Genomic DNA, 23,740 nt, shown 5'->3' with positions numbered 1-23,740 from the left:
ATTTTCCATCCTGACAGGGTTTCGCTGAGGACAAAACTCTACATTTATGCCTAAGGTACTGTCCAGTGTGGCCCTTAACTAAACAATTCATTTGCCTACTTTTTATCCAAACCCACAGAATAAGGGTGAGAGAATTCTGCATTCTTTGGACATTCACAGACAGCTACGCTTCTACTTGGACAGAACTAAAGCTTTCAGAAAGACTGATCAACCTCTAGTGGCATATGCTGCAGCATCACAAGGAAAGCCTATCTCAAAACAGACTATTTCAAAGTGGATAGGCCATTGCATTCATTTCTGCTATTCACAGCATGGCAAATCAGTGCCTAAGGGCCTTAGGCCACATTCAACCAGAGCAGCAGCCATTTCAGCAGCCTTCCTCAGAGGAGTACCAGCCAAAGACATCTTAGAGGCTGCAACTTGGAGTTCAGTGCATACCTTTACAAAGCACTATCACTTACCTCTCTACTCTAAATCCAGGGCAGGCTTTGCCACTGCAGTTCTGCAGGGCCTTATAGCCTCTCCTAATCCTATTTAGCTCCAGCCTCCCAACCTTAGCTTTGGGATTCAACCCAATTGTAATGACTGCAACAGTGAAACACGATGAACATAGTACAGTTGTGTACCTACCATAGATGTAGTATTCAAGTGTATTCACTGTTGCAGTCCAGGTTACCCTCCCACCATCCCCCCTTTTTTTTTACTGGGACCTATCTATACTTTTCTACTCTATACAACCTATGTGGTATATTTGCTTGTAGATGAAGGAAAAGTTGTTTTTTGTGCATGCATGCTTATTGGCATAATTTAGCCTACCATTTTAGGGGCACCTGACATCTGGGGCAAGAAAAACTGAAGAAGATGGCGTCGGCTGCATCTTGTATACCCCTGGTGCACTGATGTTAGGGAAGAGGCGACAGCAACCGATGCCGGACCTAGACTTTGGAACTCAGGCCGACTGCGGGTAGCCTGCCAGCAGGATAACCCAATTGTAATGACTGCAACAGTAAATACACTCGAACATCTACATTTATGGTAGGTACACAACTGTACTTTCAGGAGATTGTAGGTGCTTGAATATGCTTGCCAAGTAATGTAATAAGTGGCCATAGGATTACTGCCTTGTAGCCATTTGCCTCTGCTTGATGGGGAGAAGCGTAAACCTGTCCTACCTCATCTCACCCACTCCTAGGGCAACAACTGATAAGTAGTGCAGCTTAATATCACTTCATCTGTCTAGTTTTTTTGCCACTGTATTCATGTTTCTTCATTAAAACTCCGTGAAGGTAACTGCAAAATTGTAAAGGTATATATCCCACTCTGTCACAAATTTATAACTGTATACCTAGATTTATAGTGCCTAAAAACATGTAAAATACTACTTGAATGAGGTGTACTACAAAAACCATGGTATGTTTGTATCAGTCATGCTGTTGTGCATATATGCTTTTTAAAATTGCACAAGTCCTACTGTATTTTATAACTGTTGCATTTTACCTGTCTGTATCTGTTTTGCCTTCAGTACTATATTGTGGTACTGATTCAGTCGATAAAATCTTTCCTAGATGCCCGTTTGTCTGGGTCATAGCTGAAAGGGTATTTGTACCAACTCACTTACCCCTTTAACCCGGATTGAGTTTGAACTCTGAAATTACATGATCCACTGTGTACTGTATTCTCCATCTTGCATTAAGGACCTGAGGAGGTTTTTTGGTAGAAGTTATTATTGAAAATAAATTTGAGATTCTGGGTGCAGAAGAAGAATCTTGATGCATATTTGTTAAGTTTTAGAGTTGTATGATAGAGCTGTGCTTATTCATTGCATAGAGCTTTGACTCATTGAAGAATGCAATAATTGTGTAATATTAAGTTCCTTAATAACTACACTTGGGCTCGTATGCTCGAAACATTTCCAGTTTATTAAGTGATTTTATCTATGTAATGCAATAGACTGCCTTGTTCTGAGCTTTATCTTTCAAATGTCATCTATCCTTGGGTTCAGACAGCTGCTAGGAACCCACTATATAGACAGTCAGATATGCATTTGTAGGATTACATAAATCTGGTTATGTTTTGGGTGTTTAACATGGGTAGTGAACTGATCCATTGAGATCCATGTCATCTACTGCCCAGGGTGTTCAAAGCCAAAAACAAAAAGAAAAAAAAGGTAACATAAATCAATACAAACCAAGTACCTTCATACATATTTCTGAGACCTAATGCTGTATATTGTTTTGTAAATTGTACAGTTTATAGAACTAGTCAACGAATATTTCCATTTTGCTTGCAACTAATGCATTTTCAAGTGGAACCAAGAACTTCTGTATGTCTTTCTTCCATCTTCTGTAAATAGTCAACAAAATGTAAAACAGGTACAAAAATTAATAAATGATTTATTGCATCACACCAAAAGAGAACAGTGAACTGTAGGCATATGTTTTGATTTGCTGAACATGGCATGACTGTAGCAGATCAGGAAGTGTTATTAACTCTGCCTTGATGTGTTGTTTAATTTAAATATTTGAGATATTTAACATTGTAGATTGAGAAGCAGTATTGTGACTTTGTCATTAACCATAATTTACTTTCTTCTAGTTTCTGAGTAGTTTAGATGCCAGAGAAGTATATGGAGAAGTAATGAAGCATCTTCCACCTCTAGAAATGCTTTCTGCAACCACATTAAAGGTATGCTCCAAATAAAGCCATTATGTTTGTAGCATACTTTCCCAACAGAAAAAAGAAAGGTTATAACAAGTCTGTTCATTGTTGCTCTTTTAGGATAAGGTTACTTACCACCGATGGCTAGTGTTCTTCTCCTTTGGTGAAATGGATGAGGTTGGCGCAAATGATTTTAAAAAGCTTAAAGTTCTTCTTAAAAGTGACCACATACAGGTAGGGTATTTGTAAGCTTCTTCACTTAATCCATTGGCTGCCTGTGGTGATGTAATAGTATGCACCTTCATTATTAGTATTAACTGTGAAATATACACATCAAAGTCTTGATTGTCTTTATGCAGATTACACTGAAGTTTTAAACAGTGAAAATAGCGTGCTGTTGTTAAGATTGGAAGAACTGTAAAATAAATGACTATTATTTAGGTGGAAGTATTGTGGCGGCCACGGTGGTGCAGTTGTTAGCATTGCTGCCTCACAGCAAGAGGTTCTGCGGTTCGATCCTCGGCTGGGGTGCCTTCTGTGCAGAGTCTGCATGTCCTCCCTGTGGTCGCGTGGGTTTCCTCCGGGTGCTCCAGTTTCCTCCCACATTCCAAAGACATGCTGCAGGTGGATTGGACACTCTAAATTGACCTTAGGTGTGCGTGTGTGTGTGCCTTCTGTGGAAGGTTGGGCGCCGGGCTGGCAACTCGACACCGTAAAACTCCACTGCCAGTCAATGTGCGGACAAGGTGATCCGCTGTGGCGACCCCTAACCGGGAAAAAGCCGAAAGAAGAAGAAGAAGATTTAGGTGGAAGTGTTGTGAAATGCATTCACTTGAATTTTAGCTTTGTGCACTTTATTTGCTTTTGTTCTGCTACTTGCTTGCTAGCTTAATATGTGGAACTTGGCAGTTGTTCTATTGCTGAAGAGTTTAACTGCTTTCACTTGTATCACTGTTGGCAGTGCATAATAGTTGAGATGTTTTTGCTGAGATCCATATCAGAAGGTCTTCAGAGTCTCTTATTTTCTCCCCCTGTGTTGCGGGGGAACAGTGTGTTGCACTCCATGTTGGTACACAATGGAGCATGCCCAAGCCCTTTGTTTCCTCTTGCGTACTTTGTAGCTCATGTATTTTAGATGTTGGCCCTCCTGTGCTTTCTTTTGAACTTAAAACCTTCAAAATATTCCTGTAGTCATCAAATCAGCAGTCAAAACCCATACAGGAGCTACCGGTAATGCTCAGGATGGAAGCATTGTTGTCTTGGCGTAGATGTTAGTGGCTGTGTACAAGTCCGTTTTTCCCCAGTTTTTCTCTTCTAGTGAGATGTACTTGAAAACGTTCTCTGGATCAGTCGAGCTCGCTCACCCGTCCTGTCCCTGAAATTGCAGAAACTTACAGATCGTATACCAGCTCTACAGCCTGTCACCATTGAATTCCACACTTCTGCACTCCCAGAATCACAGATGTTCTTCATGTTTCACTGTTGTAGTCATCACACTTGGGTTATCTGCATGGAGGTAGCCCTAAGTTGGTCTGAATACCAGAGTCTTGGGATTTCTGCGTCGGATGCTGTCGCCTCTTCCATGACGTCAGGTCATCAGGGGTATAAGACATGCAGCCGACACCATTACATCAGCTTTTCTTGCCATGTAGGAGCCCAAAGCAGAAGCAGTTCACAAGTGCCGGTCAGCCACTACCTGAAATTTTCATTTTTCGAGTTTCAAACCTGAAGTCTTCTAAAGCTAAGTACCCCATTGGGGATCCTTTTTTTTTGCTCTAACAGATGTCAGAAAAAGTTAAAAATTGTCTTGCCTGTGGAAAGCAAATACCTCACAGAGATTTTCATTCTTACTGCTTCACCTGTTTAGGCCGAGACCACGATGTTCCTCGCTGTAGGTTTTGTGCCGTGTTTAATGCCCAAACTATTCGTCGTCAGGCTATCTTAGTGGACATTCCCCCTGTGGCATAGTTGGATTACAGAACCAAGGCTTACAGGGTCCTTTCTCAGATAGGCCTTTTCAGCACTTCTGAATAGTTACCCAACTACTGCACACTGAAAGCAGTTGGGGTGAGTGCTTATCCCTGAACCCCATGGCTTGGATGTCCATTACCCAAGATGTTTGGGTGCAGAGAATTATAACCTGAGGTTACATGATTCCCTTTGTTTCTCATCCTCTGTACCCAAGAAAGCTTCTCTATGTGCCACCCATTCAGCAGAAGGTCACAGCACTAAAAATAAAAAAAGTTGCTAGAAAAGCGAGTCATTCAGGAAGTCCCACCAGATCAGCAAGGATCTGGTGTTTACCAAAGGTTTTCTTTTTCTTTTTTGGCTCCAAAGTAGAATGGGGACATCAGGACCGTTTTAGACCTCAGTCACTTGAGCCAGTACATGAAACAGATGAAATTCTGGAAGGTCATGGTGCAGTCTGGTCTTATCATTGTTGAGGAAGGATGATAGGATGTGCTTGATAGTCCCCCAGAACACGGGCTACCACATAAAATGGACAGATGTTCCGGGAGGTTACTCTGTGTCCAGCTGAGAACCAGTCACTTCAAGTTCAGAGCCCTGACCTTTGGCCTCACCACTACCCACTGGGTTTTCACCAAGTGCATGGTTGTGGTTGCAGCTCATCTCAGGCTGTTTTGTGTTCTAAGTGTTCCCATACCTGGATGGCTGGCTCTTAACCACCCCCACCAGGAAACTCCTTCTTCAAGACAAGGACTCTTTGATCCTCCTTGCTTACAACTAGGAATAATGGTCATCATGGCAAAGTCCAAGGGTCAACCAGTTCAAGACATAGAATTCGTTGGAACCCATCTGAATACAAAGTTACAGATAGCCAGACTACCTGAACCATGGATTCTCACAATACAGCAGCATGCAGTAGCAGTACTCCGTAATTAGAAGCCTCCAGCAAGGTTGGTTTTACATCTTTTCAGCTCAGTAGCAGTTGACATTACCTTAGTCCCCCCCTAGCCAGATTTCATATAAGGATGCTGCAATGGACCAAAGTAGTTCAGTGGTCATTGAAATGGCAGTCCATGAATCCCTTCACAAAAAATTTAAAGTACTCCTTTAGTGGTGTCTAGAAACTCCACTTGTATCTCAAGCTCAATGGTTTGCTGTTCCATCTATCCAGGCCACTGTGACCACTGATGCTTCTTAAGTGGGCTGATGTGATATTTCTTGGAAAGGATTGCCCAAAACAAGTAGTTTCATTCAGAGGCCAGTCTTGCCATCAGTATCCTGGAGATTAGGGCAGTCCTCCTAGCATTGCAGGCCTTGCATGACTTCTTCCCCAAGGGTATGATTTCCATCCAGATGGACAGCATGTCACTAGGCTGATATATCAGGAAAAAAAAGGGTGGGTTGACACATTCTTGCCCACTGTGTTGAGAGGTTATGACGGTTTGGCATTGGACAATATCTTCTCACCACTTTCAAATAGCAATTTACATACCAGAAAATTCCAATATTCTAGCAGACAGATTAAGCAGGTCTGTCCTCCATCACAAGTGGTCCCTTAATTCAGCAGTGGTGGATGACACATTCAGCCACTAGGGCCAAACATGATGCAGCCTTTATGCTTCCCTCACCAGTATCAAATGCAGCAGGCACTTTGCCTTAATTCCCCAAGAGATGATGTGACCTCACTTGGCCCCCAGTCACCTTTATGCCTATTCTCTCACTCCTCTTAATCCCAAAGTTTCTGCAGAAGGCAATTTGGAGCAAGGCTACAATGATTCACTCTACTCCCTTCTGACCTCAACAGGTGTGATTTTTGTTCTGGTCTCATCTGATTCACCATCCAGGGGTGTTGGACCCTGCCCAGATCTTCTTTCTTATCCCTCCTAGAAACCTCACATAGACATAGAAGCCATCAAGTTGATTGCATGGTTTCTTCAGTTCTGATGTTAGACAGTTCAGGTTTTCATCCCAAGTTGTATACATTCTGACTTCTTCACAAAAGTCTTTGACTCAGAAGATTTGCAAAAGCAGGTCGAAAAATTTTTTGATTTGCACTCCTGGTAGGAATATGGGTCCCTTTTCAGCCTCCCTCCTGGGTCTCTCGGAATTCTTGGCATCTATTTTTAACAGAGGTTCTAGATATTCTACTATCAAGGTTCAGTTGGCATCAATTTCCATTTTACACATTGGGGAATATCAATCCCCCCACTGCTTCACTGAAGCTGTCTGGCGCCTTCTTAAGTGGCATTTTTCTGCTGCCCCCCCCAAGGTACTATTCCACCTTGAGATGTTACCATCCTTCATCAGGCTTTAATGAGACTCCCTTTTGCATCTGCAGTTACAGTTGATTTGAAATACCTTTCCTGGAAAACTTTGTTTTGGTAGCAGTTACTTCTGCACAAAGAGCATCTGATATCCATGCTCTTTCCTGTAAAGTTCCTTACGTGGTTTTCCACAAGGACAAAAACCCATCCTTTCTCCCTAAGGTGGCTTCTAAAATCATCACTCAACCCAGTTCATCATCCTCCCTGTTTTCTTAATACGTTTTGCTAATAAAGTGGAGCACATGCTACACCTTCTGATTTGTGCATAGCCAGCTTAGGTTTTACTTGCATCATAATAAGAATATCAGAATGACTGACTCAGCAAAACTGGACAAAGGAGTGTCCAAGGTAACTCTTTCTAATTGGCTATATGAATATATTTTCCATGTCCAAAATGAAAAGGAATTGTCATTGCTTAGGTCTCATGAAGATCATTCTACCAGGTCAGCTGCTACTTCACTGCCTTTTTCTCTAAAGTACCAAACTGATGACATTTGTGCTGCAGCTACTTGGTCAAATGTCATTACCTTCACATCTCACTGTAAATTGGATTTACAGTCCAGATACAGAGCTTTGATTCTGCTGCCCTCTAGAATATCCTTCCAAGAGACCTCCCAAGATTTATGGTAACTAGAGATTCTGTCCCATCTGATTGGATACAAAAGTGGTAGCTAGAGATTCTGTCCCATCTGATTGGATACAAAAGTTATGTATTACTGATAATAATGGATCCACATTGTCTGCTTCCATCCTTCAACTCCCCTCCATCTCCATTCCAGGTATCATTTTTCCTTTGTCTTGGAATTTCCACATTGATTGTTCCTTGGCTTGGTCATCTACTCTTCAAGCCCTATGTTAGGAACTATTGTTTTTCTCTATGTTTTTCCTGAGGTAATAGTGTGCCAACTTTATTATATAGTATGGTCAAGCTCAATCTGAGGTAATTTGTTATTAAGAGAGGATTATGTGTAAGGGGAGGAGCCCAAGTATTTTATCCAAAGTTTGGAAGTGACCAAATTCAGATACAGTAACCCATCTTTTGTAGGACAAGAGCAGAGAACGCGGATCTGTCATTTTGGTAAGTACATAACTTTTATTTTTCCATCCATTTTAGAGTATTCTAAACCAGTATTGTTTCCTAATTTGCTTCTGATATTTTAATAATTTATTTCAGGGTTAATAATGCTCCATTTTGGTACTGAAATCTCTCCTGCTGCCATTTTATTTTTGCTTCAGACTTGTGTTTCTGTCCGATGATAAATGCAAATAATTTTCATAAGTATATACACCTGATATTTCTGGATTATTTTGCAGCCTTTATGTTAGCAAACATTTTTACTAAGGGTTTGAGTGTTTCAGAGGCTATCTAGACAAAATTGATGTGCACCTCTTGATAATTGTACACGTTCATGTCATTCTGTACAGGCAACTGTTTTATTTATTTGCTAGCTCATAGGCACCACTGTATTTGTTGGAATTCAGCTTGTTGAATTTCTGTATAATGTTGCTGTTTTGTGGTTTACATGCATTGGACTTGATTGTATTTGGTTCAGAGTTGTCCAAAACTTATTGCCAGACGTTCTCACTGGCCCAGGTCTAGCTTTCTGGCTGACAGTGTTCATATTTGTCTGTTCCTCAGTCTCTTAGTAGCTATTTGCAATTTTCCCTTAACCCAGTCCCTAAGGCTTTGTGTTTGCAGAACAGAACAAAGGGTTTTCCTGCCTGTTTTTTTTTTCTTTTAAGAATATTATTTTTGCTTGATGAGGTTTTGGTTGTAATGTTGTCTGGGTTTCTTGTATTTTGCCCTGAGTTGAATGCTCCTGTACTGTTTCCATAACATCAGCCTCCTTTTGGCTTTAGTGACTGGAAGACATAATTTTGCCTCCTCATTGGGAGTAAAGGAGTTTTCAGATAAATTGAAATTTTCTGTTTTCCCTTCAATGTTACTTGCCTTGCTTTGCTACAGGAAAGGTGCAGATGTAGGTGTTTTTGATGGTACATGTGTTTTTCCACCTTTTTCATGTTCTGACTATTATTAGGTTGTCCGGTTCCCTTCTAGCTCAGCTGATAAGGTAAAAATGTATTTGTTTGTTTTCTGCCACTTGCACAGTTCAGATTGTGATCCTGATATTTGTTGTGGAAATGTTACTGTGGCTGATGCTCAAAAAAGCAAAAATATGAAACTGCATATCTGTCAAAATGCAAATCAGGACCTGCACAGCTTGTTTTTACTGCTTGGGAAAGATCTGATGCTAGTGTCTGATCTGGCAAGGAGGCTAATGATTTGGACAGGATTGGCATGAAGTTGTTTTCCCTACCTGTGCTGGGGCTTGGGTCACTTCGCCATTTCTCCATATTCCATTCCTCACTAGTGAACAGGCATTTAAAAAGCTTTCATCATTTTATGAGTGTTGGGTATAGAAAGAGATGAAGGTCTCTGCCCACAGCTTCATCAGTGGGTTATACCATGGCCCATTGCACTAATGCAGTAGTCTCTGCAGCAGTCTTAAGCATGTTCTCTGTGCAGGCTGTCCTTCTTGAGGAAGATTTCAGGAGTGCCATCCCCATTGCTCCCTTCTAAGCAGAGCCTGATCGGGGGATTACTAGGCTATCGACCCCGTAGGTCATTTTAACCCTAGCTGTTTTGTCCCAATGTAATACCATAGAAATGCTATTCAGTACCCAAGACTGCATTTAGTGATGACCGCCCATGTCCAAGAGAGTTGTGGGCACTATCTCCAGTAAGAATTTATGGTGCCCCATCCACTCATCCAGGTTCCTCTTGAACACTGTCATAGAGGTGCACTGTTTCACATGAACTGGTAGCCTGTTCCAAAGATGCGGCAGTCCCTGGGAGCTAAATCTGTCCTTCCAGCATGTCCTGTTTAAGTCGCAGGCCATATTTAGGTCCCTGGAATGGGTAGCCCTAGTCCTGTTTGATTTATGGATATGCAGCAAGTTTATTAGGTTTGGGTCTTGGATTGCTCTGTAGGCCAGGCATAAGTCTCCACTAAGAAGTCTGTATGATACGGACTATAGTGACAGGGACTTTAGTCAGTCTGTGTAAGGCAAATACTGGAACCCCTTCATCATCTTTGTTCAAAACCTCTGAGGCCTTTCCAATTGCTGCAGGTGCTTTGTACAGTACATGCCAAATGGAGTGTTATATACTCCATTATGGGCCAGATAAGTGCTGCGTATAGAGGGGTATTAACCTCATTTGCTGTCGAGGTGTTGCCTTTACTAATCAAGTGCACTATGTAGGAAAGCCTTCCTTACTACAGTACACACGTGGTGGTCGAAGTTAAGGTCGCAGTCAACTTGTGATCCCAGGTCTCTTACCACTTCATAGGTGCTTAGAGTATTGTTGTTGATTTGATGGTGTGAAAGGACATTGTTTGTGCCGATGGGAATGATGATGCATTTCTTTGCATTCAGTTTGAGACCATGACTAATACACCAGTCGTTGGTCTGCGTGAGACCCTCCTGGAGTATACTGACATAATTTGAGGATTCAGTGATTGAACCTAGTTTGCAGTAGTCTGCAAGCTTGTCAGTGACAACCCCTTAGTTTTGACCTGAACTTCTGAGAAGTATGTACCAAACAGTAGGGGGCTCAGCACTGACCCCCCATCTCTGTGGTACCCCGCTGATAACAGGTCTGCTGGTTGATGTGGAGGCACCCACTTTAATAGTGTGTCCGGTTTGTGAGCCAGTTGGCAACCCACCTTACAACGAAGGTTACAACTTGGTCAAATGGGGCCTTAGGCAGGGTAGCAGATCAAGCCAGTACCCCCAAGCCATTTCCCAGTGTCTCATTTCTTCGTTATTTCACCCCAGTTACCATAAATGCTGTTCAAACCTGTCACTGTGCATACTATTTTCTTTACTTCTATGATGATTAGAGATATTTAAAACTTATTTCAAATTCTATACCACAAACACTGATAGCCACCTGCTAAACAAAACAATATAGTCTTACAATAAAAACAGACTTAGCATGAGCAATAAGCTTCTCTGCCTTTAAAATGGCATTGAAAACCACATTCAAAGAAAAGGTGTCTGGCCAGTGGTGGATTGTTTACCTTTGGGCTGTTTTTAAACCATAGTCCCTTCCACACATTTTATGGACCTGCATACACGTATGTGTTCTTTGATGCACCATCCTGATTGTATTAAGTTATATTCCTGGTATAATACACCACCACTAGTTAGAGTGTTTCAAATTTTGTAGGTTTGAATATTTTTCTAGTAAGCAATGAAATGAAACGTATGAACCAATAAGGACAAAACTACCCATTACAAAACATTTCAACCACAAAAGGCTACTGAAACTTCTGTCATTACACTCCACCAGTATCATTCTGTATACACAGTCTCTGCAGAAGTAAAAGTCATCTGAATAATTCCACATTAAAGAGATCTTTAACAAAGAGGTTGCTGGTGATAACTTTACATTTCAGTGTTTCGTGTACAAATTCAGTGCCTTCTACCCTTGAAAAATAAGCTTCCCATGTTGTATTAAAAAATTGGTAAGCTGGTAATATTGCAGTACGGAATGGCTGTCAAACTGGCAATGTTATCTGTTGTGCTACTAACACTGTTTTTGCAATTTATAGCACCAGTACTGATGATGACCATTTACTAAACAAAACAGTTGCTCTTTGAAAACAGATTTAGCATGTGCAACAGTAAATTTCTCTTTTTTTGAATCTCAACATTCATTGAAACTGCACAGAAGATTGACATTGTTTGAAAATGCACCAAAGCTCAACATTGTTTTAAAATGCACTGGGACTCAACAGTCTTTTAAATGCATTTGCTGATGACAAGATTCAGGCTCTAGGGTCCTGTATTGAAGGTACAGGATTTGAGCCTGAATGAGTTAACCAACTTGCAATTCCTAACTGGGACATTTGTGTGTGTGTACGGATTCACTTCAGAATCTCGAAATTCCAAAACATCGAATTTCATATGACCGAGACCATATGATCGATGTTTTGGAATATCGAAATTCCAAAACAAATCCAAAAAAAACCCAAAAAACAATTTAAATGTTTTTGCAGGAGGGCAAGCCCCCCTGCACCCCCCCCCGCTACATAAATATTCCAACTCCAAGATTTAACTACAGTGAGGAAAAGGGAAAGCTCACATTCTGCGCTGTATGCAGATCACCATTCACAATGTCGGGATTCAGAAAGTATGGTCTCAGTCATATGAAATTCGATCTTTCAGGATTTCGGCATTGTGAAGTGTTCCCGTGTGTACACACACACACACACACACACACACACACAAAGTCTTCAGTAATTATTCCACCACTGACAGAGCTGAGCATGTCATGTTTTTGGTAGCTGAGCTAAAGAATCCTATAGAAAGTCATGACTTACTGTCCTGCTTCTTAACTTAATGGCAGCCACAATCTTTCTGGCAACTTTTTTTTGAGGGCTCTGGTGTTGCAGTGAACTGTGAAGTTTCACTGGTTCAAAAGTCAGCTTGCCTCACACATCTGCTTCTGTTGTCAGAACCTTGTTGCTGGGTGCCAAATAACTGAACAATCAAACATCATTTACAGTTATTCCTTTCCTGCAGCTGAACCCATCCCAGGCTTTTCAGTCAGATTATTTTCTCACATAGAGAGGAACCATTTCAGTTCCACCACAGTTCAAAGAAAATATTCCTTTCTTTAGGAGAAATAGCTACAGTTCATTAAATGTAGCTTCTGGTAGATGTTCTTCATGTTTTACTGTTGCAGTCATTACATTTGGGTTATCTGCTTGCAGTAGCCCTCAGTCAGCCTGATTAACAAAGTCTTGGGTCCTGCGTCGGTTGCTATCTCCTCTTCCGTGACATCAGGTCATCAGGGCTATAAAACATGCAGCCGACGCCATTATATCAGTCTTTCTTGCCGTGCGGTGCCCGAAGCAGAATCAGTTTGCAAGTGCCGGTCGGCCAACTCCTGAAATTTTCATTTTCGAGTTTCAGAACTGAAGTCTTCAACTAAAGCTAAGTTCCCTGTTGGGGAAACATTTTCTTGCTCCTTACTGATGTCAGTAAAAGTTAATAATTGCATTTCTTGTGGAAAGCAAATACCTCACAAAGATTTTCATTCGTACTGTATTCCTTGCCTAGGCCCTGACCACGACGTACCTTGCTGTTGGTTTTGTGCCTTATTTAATCAGCGCACTATCCGTCGTTGGTATATTTTTGTCTCTAAATATTTCAGTTCTTGGTACAATTATCCAGAAATGTCATTGGTTAGCCATCCAACTACCGGTATTCCAAAAAAATGCAAAGATAAAGACAGAGACAGGCCACCTAGGTCCAAAGCTGCCGCCGACGCTTCTCCTAAGCCAGTCGCCGGTACTCAGTGAGGTGCTTTCGTAGCCCCTGATACCCGCTACTTCTGATTCGCAGGCCTCTACTGAAACCCATTCGGAGTCCGGTATGCCGCAAGATGCTTCAACTGTGGAACCTGTGGATGCCTGTACCTTGGATGGGTCCGGAGCCGCTGTGCAGGAACCGACTTCTGAGGGTGTAGTCAGGCCTACGGACTTGCATATTAAACCGACGCCTTCTTCTTCTTTAAGGCCTAAACCTCAAACCATGCTTAAGAATCCAATGCCCAGGCCACATGCATAGGCCACTATGCCTAAAAAACAAATGATAAGAATGGCTGAAGATCTTATAACTCTAATCAGGGGAAGCCAACCACCCCCTTCTAAGAGACCTAGGACTGACTTTGTTTATGAATCTTCTGACCAGGATTCAGATTTTTCTGATTCTTCTGATGATCTGGATTTACCCTTATCTACATATGAGGATTCTGATGTAGTGGACTCTATTCCCTCTGCTTCCCCTCCAGAGGATTTTTCTTTTGGTGAAACCTTGCACACTCTAAGGGAGCATTTTCACTGGGAAAGCCAAGATTTTTCTGATTCGAAAAAGAGGCTTAGGGATTTCTTACTCCTGCCTCAGCATAGGCCTTTAGCTATACCTCCTGTACTAGACATTGTTGATAATGCCTTTTCGGAATCTAGTTTGACCCTTGATTCTTTGCCTCCTGCTCCCAGAAAACCTGACAGATATTACAGAGTTCCTGATTCTCACAAGTTCCTTTTTAAAAATCCTATTGCGGATCCACAGACTATTTCACAGGGACCCAAGGGCATTAAGGCTTCTATTGCTAAAAATCCTACCTCTTCTGATAGAGACTCCAGGGCGCTGGATAGAGGGGGTAAGAAGGTTTACACTTCTGCAATCTTGGCCATTAGGGCCTTAAACTGTCGGTTTAATATGTTAAAGTATCAACAACATGTTATTGGATTGCTTAAACAGAAAATGATGTTGATTCCTGACTGTGCTGGAAATAAAGAATTACAGAATTTAATGCATTCTGCTGAACAGGTTGGAAAACATTCTTTGCAGTGTGGATTTGATTCATTAGAGGCCTCTTGCAGGGCTGCTGTCACTGAGTCTGTACTCAGAAGGCATGCTTGGTTTAAGGGGCAATCTTTGCCTGATCATGTTAAAGCTAAACTGTTGGATGCTCCCTTAAATCAGGACCACCTGTTTGGCAACAAAGCTGAGGAAGTTTTAAAAAAGATGGAAGATAAAGTTAAATCTATGCAAACTGTTAAAGATTTCTTACAAGTTCAGCCTCCAAGATTTCGTAGGCATTGGCCGTCTAAGAATCGGTCCTTTCCGGCCCCTTCCAGGTCTACTCAATCCAAACCCAGACACAGCAGAAACCCCAGGTTTCAGTCCCAGGGTACACACAAGACTAAGCAGTGGGGGGCTTCCACATCCAAATCTGGGAGTAGTAAGACTCCCCCCTATAGAAAACTGTCTCAATGACTTGCTTTTAAAACTTCCAAGCACCTCTCAACTGAATGTTCCTTTTGGCGGAAAGATTGGTCTGCAGGCCAAAAACTGGAAACTCATTACCCAGGACAAATGGGTCTTAGACATAGTGTCCCAAGAATGCAGATTTCACTTCCACACATTACCAACACCAAGCGGGTGGCCAGAACTACCCCCAAATCAGTGGGCAGAGGCCCAAAAGCAAGTACTTTCCCTCTTAAATATGGGGGCTATTCAAATGGTACCAGAAGAGGAAAAGGGACAAGGTTTCTATTTGAGACTTTTCCTGGTACCCGGAAAAGACAATTCATAGTGCCCTATCCTGGACCTTTCTACTCTAAACACCTTTTTGGTGATTCCAAAATTCAAGATGCTGACTCTCTTCACCAGTTGTTTCCTATGCTAGGCAAAGATGCTTGGTTGGCAACAATAGATTTAAAAGAAGTATACCTGCACATCCCTATCAGGGAATCTTGCAGAAGATACCTACACTTCAAAGCAGGCTACACGCACAGTTCTCTGCACTGCCCTTTGGTTTATCTACTGCTCCCAGGGTATTCACAAAGTGCCTAGCTCCAGTCATTGCATTTTGCAGGCAAAGAAATATTCAGATATACCCATACCTGGACGATTGTCTAATTCGGGCAGAAAGCCAGGACATACTTTTGAATCATCTGGCCTTTGTACAAAGGGTGTTGACTTGTCTGGGGTACACCATAAACAAAAGGAAATCACACGTGGTACTCTGTCAACAAATTATATTCCTGGGAGCAAGCTTGAATACAACTTGCCAGATGGCTTTCCTCATGCCAGAGAAACAGATTCATTTGACAACCTACTTCAAGCAAGTGGCCACAAAAACCCTGCTATCTGCAAGGCAAATACTGCAAGCCTTGGGGTTCATGGCCTCCTGCATTCTTCTAATTCCATATGCAAGACTGCATATGAGGAAACTTCAATGGTATCTAAAAAGCTTATGGTGTCAACATTCTCAGGATCTAGAAGCAATGATTCCTATCATACCTTGCCTACGCCTAGAGTTCCTTTGGTGGGCAGAGGCCTGCCACCAAAACAAGGGACTACCATTCACGCTACCCCCTGCCGCCCAGACCCTAACAACAGACTCATCAGACTATGCATGGGGGGCTCACCTGGCAGGGAAGTGCATTCAGGGCAAATGGAGCCCAAATCAAAGGCACCTGCATATCAATCAGAAAGAAATGTTAGCTATACAGAATGCTCTGATAGCCTTCAAGGACCACATTCTTCCAGGACAACTAATGGTAAAGTCGGACAACACCACTCTTATGTGGTATATAAACAAGCAGAGGGGTACTCATTCTTACCCCCTCTGCAGACTAGCCATGGCATTGTGGAACACAGCCTTGAGCTACCAAGTGAATCTACAAGCTCAATTCCTGCCAGGAAAACTAAGTACACTAGCAGACAGACTAAGCAGAAACCTCATGAACCCACACGAGTGGAAACTGGAACCAAGGATTTTCAACATGTTGACAAGCAAATGGGAGAGCCCAGATATCTGTTTGCCTCCCCACAGAACTATCAGTTGGATACATTTTGCACAAGGATTTGCCACAAACAAGCTTGGAAAGTAGATGCTCTGTCCTTCAGCTGGAAAATCCTATCAGTTTATGCCTTTCCTCCTCTGCCTCTTCTCTCCAAAGTACTACTAAAGATCAAACAGGACAAATCAAGGACGATTTTGATTGCAACAGAGTGGCCATGCCAACACTGGTACCCTCTCTTGCACAGTGTGTCACGGTTGGCCCCATGGCACCTGCCTCAAACTCCTTCCCTGTTGTGTCAGCAGGAGAACCGTATTCTGCACCCTCAGCTTCAAACACTGAACCTAGCAGCCTGGCTAATTACCTAATCTCTCCTTTACCATCCCTCAGTAAACCAGTGATGGATATCATTTTAGAGGCAAGGAAGCCTAGTGCTAGAAAATCTTATGCTGCAAAATGGAGAAGATTCTGTGCCTGGAACCAATCTCAAGGGATCAGCTCAGCAGCACCCAATTTAACTCACATTTTACAATACTTAACTGAGATGCTGCACAAGGGCTTGTCCTTTTCCTCCATAAAAGTTCATGCCTCAGCCATTTCAGCTCATTATAACACAGTACCTCCCCTCTTCTCTCACCCACTGCTTAAACAGTTCCTCAGAGGGGCCAAAAATTTAAGGCCACCCAGGAGAGCTCCAACTCCAGCCTGGGTCCTTAACTTTGTCTTGGAGAAGCTCACTCTTCCTCCTTTCGAGCCAGCTGCTACTGCAGATTTAAAATTTCTTTCTTGGAAAACAGCGTTCCTTTTAGCAATCACTTCAGCAAGAAGGGTATCTGAATTACAGGCCCTTATGGCAGTGGAGCCTTTCATCATCTTTCATGCGGACAGGGTGTCCCTCAGAACCAATCCCTCCTTCATGCCCAAGGTGGTATCCAGTGTGGCTCTTAATCAGTCCATTCATTTGCCAACCTTCTTTCCTAATCCACAGAATAAAGGGGAATGGATACTGCACTCCCTAGATGTGCACAGACAACTTAGATTCTACCTGGACAGGACTAAACCTCAAAGGAAATCTGAACATCTGGCTGGTGGCATTTGCTGCAGGGACAGAGGGGAAGACTATTTCAAAGCAAACCATTTCTAAATGGATAAGCCATTGCATTCATTTCTGCTATAAGCACCAATGAAAAGCTTGCACACAGGCCATCAGACCCCACTCTACTAGGGCTGCATCTACCTCTACAGCCTTTCTCAGAGGCGTCCCTACCAGGGACATCCTAGAAGTAGGGTTACCACCTGTCCCACTTTGCGAGGGACAGTCCCTCTTTGGGAGGTTGTGTCCTGACTAAAAATATTAAAAATGGCAAATATCCTGTGATTGTAGGACATAATTATGTCCCATTTTTTATGTAATAGTTGCATAACATAGTTATTTCTGTATCTAAAATACCTAAATGTTACAAGAAACAGGATAAGCAAGTAAACTGCTACAAGAATAAGCTTTTATTTAGGCAAAAAAGTAAACCTCTATCCTTTGTACTGACTGTGGGTATGTGTCGGCCTGTAAAATCTGATGTGTGTTCCGGAAATGTCCCACTATGGCCATTTGGAAAGGTAGCAACACTACCTAGAAGCTGCTACCTGGAGTTCTGTGCATACTTTCACCAAGCATTATCATTTAACAATTTTCTCTAAATCCAGGGCTGGCTTTGCCACTGCAGTCTTGCAGGGCCTTATAGCTGGTCCTAATGCTATTTAAATGCCTCCTCCCAACCTTAGCTTTGGGAATCTACCCAAATGTAATGACTGCAGCAGTGAAACACAAAGAACATAATACAGTTGTGTACACTTACCATAAATGTAGATGTTTGAGTGTATTCACTGTTGCAGTCCTGGTTACCCTCCCTCCAGCCCCCTGACTTCTTTTGGCTTTACCTCTACTTTCCTTTGCTATGCTTAAAAGCTTTTTGGTGTATTTGCTTTTTTGTTAGAGGTGTATAACCTTGTATTTTTTATATATTTAATTGCTTCCCGTTAGGGGGGCACCTGACATCTGGGGCAAGAAAAACTGATGTAATGGCGGCGTCTGCTGCATGTTTTATACACCTAATGACCTGACGTAACGGAAGAGGAGGCAGCAACCGATGCAGGACCCAAAACTTTGTTAATCAGGCCGACTGAGGGCTACTGTAAGCAGATAACCCAAATGTAATGACTGCAACAGTGAATACACTCTAATATCTACATTTATGATAAGTGCACACAACTGTACTTTGTTTTCCATAAAAGGTCTAAAAATGGAGCTAAAGTGATGCCCTTTCCTAATCAAAAAAAGCCAGAACAAGTTTGTTGTGGGACTTGCCCAAGCAGTGCGAAATTTTGATCTGGTCTTTTTCATAGAGGTAGTGCTGGGTTGGCAGTGAGCCAGGACTAAGATTTATCACTTGTTCAGTAGTTTACATATTGAGTGAAAGAAAATTGTTGGCATAGTCATTGAGCACTGTTTTGGGCTTGTTCTGAAGCTGAGAATTGAGGAGTCTTGTCTGATGGGGGGGGTTTCTAGAATTGATGCGCTGACTCGGATCTGTTTGCCCCTTGGGACAATGAGGTCATCCCCTTTTCAGTTTGTTGCAGCATGGCAACAGTAATTAACAGCAAACTCTGTTTTGTTCCTTGGCAGGAGAGATTCTTCTCTGCCTTCTCGCCTTTCCTTTTGATTCCGTGCTTAATTACAAATTTCAGAGACGATCCTCCATCTTTCCAATTAACCCGTCTTACCAACTTACTGACTATCCTCTGTCTACTGACATCAAAATAAAACATTCCCTGAAATATTTAGGAATACACTTTCATCTAGACTCAAAACTATTCTACCAAAACAACCTTACAAAGCTATGGCGAACTTTGCAACAGGATCTACTTAAATGGAATAAACTTAAACTTCCATTTCTATCAAAAGTGGCCATTTTAAAAATGAACATTCTACCAAGGTTGCTCTGTTTTTAATGCTTCTAACACAACTGCTCACAGCAATTTTTTAAAATGCTATAATCTCCTCTGTCCAAATTCCTATGGACTCCGAAATTGGTCAGAATTACATGTCAAAAACTGATCTACACCAAGGATAGGGAGGAATTAGCCATCCTGACTTTACATAATCATTAGCAACAGAATGACGGTAATCTCTGATTTTAACCCTAATAAGAAGACAGGTCTGTTTAGAGCTGTTCTACAACTATGTCAAAACTGTTAATTGTAATCTCAAAGCTATTCCTTTTCTCAGCAAGTAGAACTTGAAAAATATCAAGCTTCACCCATACTTAAAGAACAAAATAACCACCCTACAACAACTCTTTCTATCATTAAAATTATCCAATGCTTTCAGTACTTTGCAACCTTTGACTTAAACTGTCACCCGCTCATAAAAAAGATACACCTATTAGATATTTACCTATTTAGAAATCATTCTATCACTGAGATGAGATTAGCACCAAGCCTCCCCAAAAGCTATACCATTATTCTTAGACAACTCAGAGAGATGAGTGCTAAAATTCTGGAATACCTTTAACACTTGAGGATGTTAGTATTGGTAAGTCTCTATGGAGCTTACTGCTAATAAAAAAAAAAAAATAAAAATCTCTCCAATATGTACAAACATATAGTCTCACTCAGATACCAGAACAAAATGCTTTTCTCTAAGTATTGATCTGACCTTAATCAATCTGAACTGAACAAAAAAGCTGATCTATCCAAATCATCTCAAAATGTATCCCCTTTAAAATACTTAAGTATGCACAATTAATACCTACTACACTCCAGCTATACTAAACTTCAACCATATAACCTCCCCATGCTGTTCTCACTGTGATCATCAGAAGGCATATCTCCTCCATATGTTTTGGAGCTGCAAATGCTCCTAGAAATTCTGCTATTCGTTAAAATTTAAACTGCAAAAAATGGGTTATGAGAAAGCCACCCCCCTCTTGGGAATTCACTGTTACATATTCCTCCGGCTGATCTAATGAAACTACAACTACGCATACTAGTCACACTATTTACCCTAATTAAATACTATATCACCCTGAACTGGAAAGACAGAACTGCCCGTTCCTAGAAAGGTTTTAGACAAATGGCAATTAAACACTTAACAGCTCATAAATTCTTAATGTTTAGCCAAAAACTACATCCATATTTTACTGAGTATTGGGCAACCTCATTTGATCACATTCTACAATAATATTAGCTATCTTCTTAACTTGTCTTAGGGAGAGACATCAGAAACACTTAACATTGTTTATACTACCTTCTCTTTTTTCTATTAATTGTTTCATATTGGGGCCTCAAACTTTCTAACTTAATCTACTTGATTTTTCATTTTATATAAACCATCGGTTTTGACCACTTTATGTGGCATTTAGCATTTTTGTATATAGTTTTGTTTGTGTTTAAATATTTGCCTGTATATTATTTGCAAAACTGCTTAATATTGACACTATTGTAATTGACAATTGTCTTTATTATGCTGTTCATATTATATATAAAAAAAAATTTAATAAAATGTTTTGAAAAAAAAATTCAGAGAGGAAAGAAAGGTGCTTATTGTGTCTGAAAATGATGCTACTTCATGCTGTATGGTTTGTCATTGCACTTTTCTGCCTTAAAGGTGTTAACTGAGACCTCCACTACACAATAATTTTATGGAAATCATTCAGGTGGTGAGCTTATCCTTCCTGTTTCTTGGTCTCGGCTGAGATTCTCGATGCTAGGAGGAGTACACCTTTTTCCCCCATCCCTGGGGATGGGGGAGGGTGGTTGCATCACACAGCTCCTGTGTCTCAATAAATAGCACTGACTCGGCTAAAATTATTGATTGACTAGCTTGATTTCAGAGATTAGTTGAGTCCTCCAGTCATGGATCAGTGGTATTTGGGAGCAAAGACAGTCATCCTAGGTCTGGCATCAGGCTCATATAGGATAACATCATGTCCTGATTAAGGCGAGTCCTCTAGGTTGTACTCTGCTAGGGCTGTTGCACGAGTTGTGTGGTATGTACTTAGTACACTCATATGATTGTTCCATTAGTGAGGTGGCCTGAAACCCATGAAAGCTGCACACCAGACCCCTTTGATTATTGCACATTCTAGTATTGGCTCCTTGTCCCCAGTAACAAGCACCTGTATGTCCCATGCTTGACTTTACATGAGTTCATGCTTGCAAGTAATAGCTGATGTGGCAGTCCCTATTGTTCAAGGTCCTTTGTGAAACTGCAGTTTTCTAGGACACTGTCAATGAGAGTAACATGGAAATGAGGCCATGTTTTCCCAGATGACCCATTATTTGGGGATGTCAGGCGCACAAAGAGCAATTTGGACTAGATTGGCCTTTCACTCCACCCCCTTCCCTTCCCTCCCCAGAAATGCTAAGTGTATTTCATTGGGTAGTATCCTGAGGGGCTTTGGATCGTCCATCTCCTGAAGCTGGTCATTAGTGTTATTAGAGCAGCCTGGAGTGCACCCTGATTCTACCCTGTTATCCATAAAAAAAGCACAGCACCATTTGCAGTGGGCTATCATGGTGCATTTACCTTACTAAGTGTAACCAGTGATGTTATGTAGTCCAATCTCACCTACATTCTTACCCCTGACTCGGCCATACTCTAGCTCGAAGTCTTCAATTGGCTCGTGGCTAAGAGGTATCCCATGCTACAACGCACCTATCCCCAGATCTCGTTTGCCGCTCGTACAGCTTGGACGTGGTCTCGCTCTTGGCCGTGGCTAAGTACAATTTTTAGATTTATTTTTTCAATATTGTAGCTCCAAAAGCTATTTTCATAGCTAGTGTGTGTGTTTTGCTTCTGCCAGTTCTGTTGACCCTTATTCTTGGTATCCTGTTTCCCTTTTTTGGTGTTTACGGGCTAGGCCTGTTTCAGTTAGAGGACCTAATCTTCTCCTGTATTTTGTAGTATACCCGTTAGCGGGTTTTGTTGTGTGACTGTTTTTGGTGCCTTTTTTCTCTGGGCTAGGCCCGTTTAACTTAGACCAGTGTTTGTGTACATGTTCTCCTCAGTCCAGCATATGTCTCATAGATCACAGTATTTTCCCACCTTGCCACAAAGCAAGAAGTGTAGGGTTATGGATAGGAGTGGCAATTGTACTCTCTTGGCAGTTGGGATTTAGATTTTTGAACTGTTCAACTTGGCTGTTTCAGCTGCAATTGTCAGAGAATTCACTGTCAAAGTAAAAGCACTTCTGGGGTCTAGACTAAAGGAGGATGTCCATAAGATTCTGCCCATTGTTTTCACAGTAGAGTATTATGTCTCCTGCTGTAGATTTGACTCTGACATGTTGACTTGAACAGAGGATTTAGATGTGCACCTGAGCAGAATGGCATGGCTGTAACTGAGACTCTTTCCTCAAGGAGGAGCTCAGAAGCAAGGTACAAAAATGAAAATCTCTAAACATTTATTATTTTGTACATATTTTTAGTTATTTTTATGTTATGTTATGTCTATTGTTTTTTTTTCCCTCTTTCTTTGTTTTTTGTTACGTATATGACCCATGTTATGCCTCGTAATATCTTCTTTACTGTTCAGTTACATAGAACTGCACTATAATGTTGAAGTTTTCTCCCCCAGCCCTGTGCTGAAAAAGGGGCTTCTCAATGCCTAGTCAGACTATATTCCATTAAATGCAAAATAAAATAAATAAAAACGTGGGTGCCCAGTTTCTGGGAGATGCAATGTTTGGCCATCTGGCTGAGGACCTGCTCAGTTACCTCCTGAAGTGGAAGCTGGTCTTCACTACTTTGGAGGGTCTCTGTGATTGGTCTACTTTACTCTGACAGATAATAATTCCCTGATACCCAGCCTACCAACCATACTTTGCCACTAACCTACATGACTGTCCCAAAGCAACTGCAGTGGTGTGTGAAACAGTTTTACATGGGTTTCCTCCCCCTCCCATCCACAAACGCAGGACTCTGAGCTGACTTAACCATTCTTTGAATGTACTACCTCTGAGATTGTGTCCTCTTTGAAAATTCTAGTTAGTAGTCCCACACTTAACTTTCTCTATGAAATTTTCCAAATTTCAAAACAGTTATGTTAGATTATATACATTTAAACACTTACAATGGTGCATGTATGCTTCTGCTTGTTGGAATATATAGTAGAACATATACGTTTAAACACAATAGTTCGTGTATATTTCTGTTTGTTATTATACACATATTAAAGGGTTGAACTTGTTTTAACTGAAAATAAATAGAAAAATAAAAAAATATATAGTAAAGGAGTTATTACACATGCTTTACTGCAAAATGTTCCATGACTGAATACAGCTTCAAGAAAAACTACAGTTAAAGATAAACCTGGGTGCAAGGGTGACCGGAGACAGAAACGAC

General features: G+C 41.4%; 1 protein-coding gene across 3 annotated transcripts in view; it reads left to right on the top strand.

The window, feature by feature from the left end:
• The window catches only part of DNAJC10 (DnaJ heat shock protein family (Hsp40) member C10), a 646,899-nt gene that overhangs the window by 184,007 nt on the left and 439,152 nt on the right, over positions 1-23,740 (top strand). For all 3 annotated transcript variants that reach the window (XM_044075252.1, XM_044075253.1, XM_044075251.1), the window contains 2 exons: positions 2,596-2,685; positions 2,779-2,892. In XM_044075252.1, coding sequence (XP_043931187.1) covers positions 2,596-2,685; positions 2,779-2,892 — 204 coding nt within the window. The remainder of the gene's footprint in view (positions 1-2,595; positions 2,686-2,778; positions 2,893-23,740) is intronic.

This window comes from Protopterus annectens, chromosome 6.part0 (assembly GCF_019279795.1).
Source record: "Protopterus annectens isolate FY-2018-M chromosome 6.part0, PAN1.0, whole genome shotgun sequence".
Lineage (NCBI taxonomy): Eukaryota > Metazoa > Chordata > Ceratodontiformes > Protopteridae > Protopterus > Protopterus annectens.
This window is presented reverse-complemented; position numbering and strand designations above follow the sequence as displayed.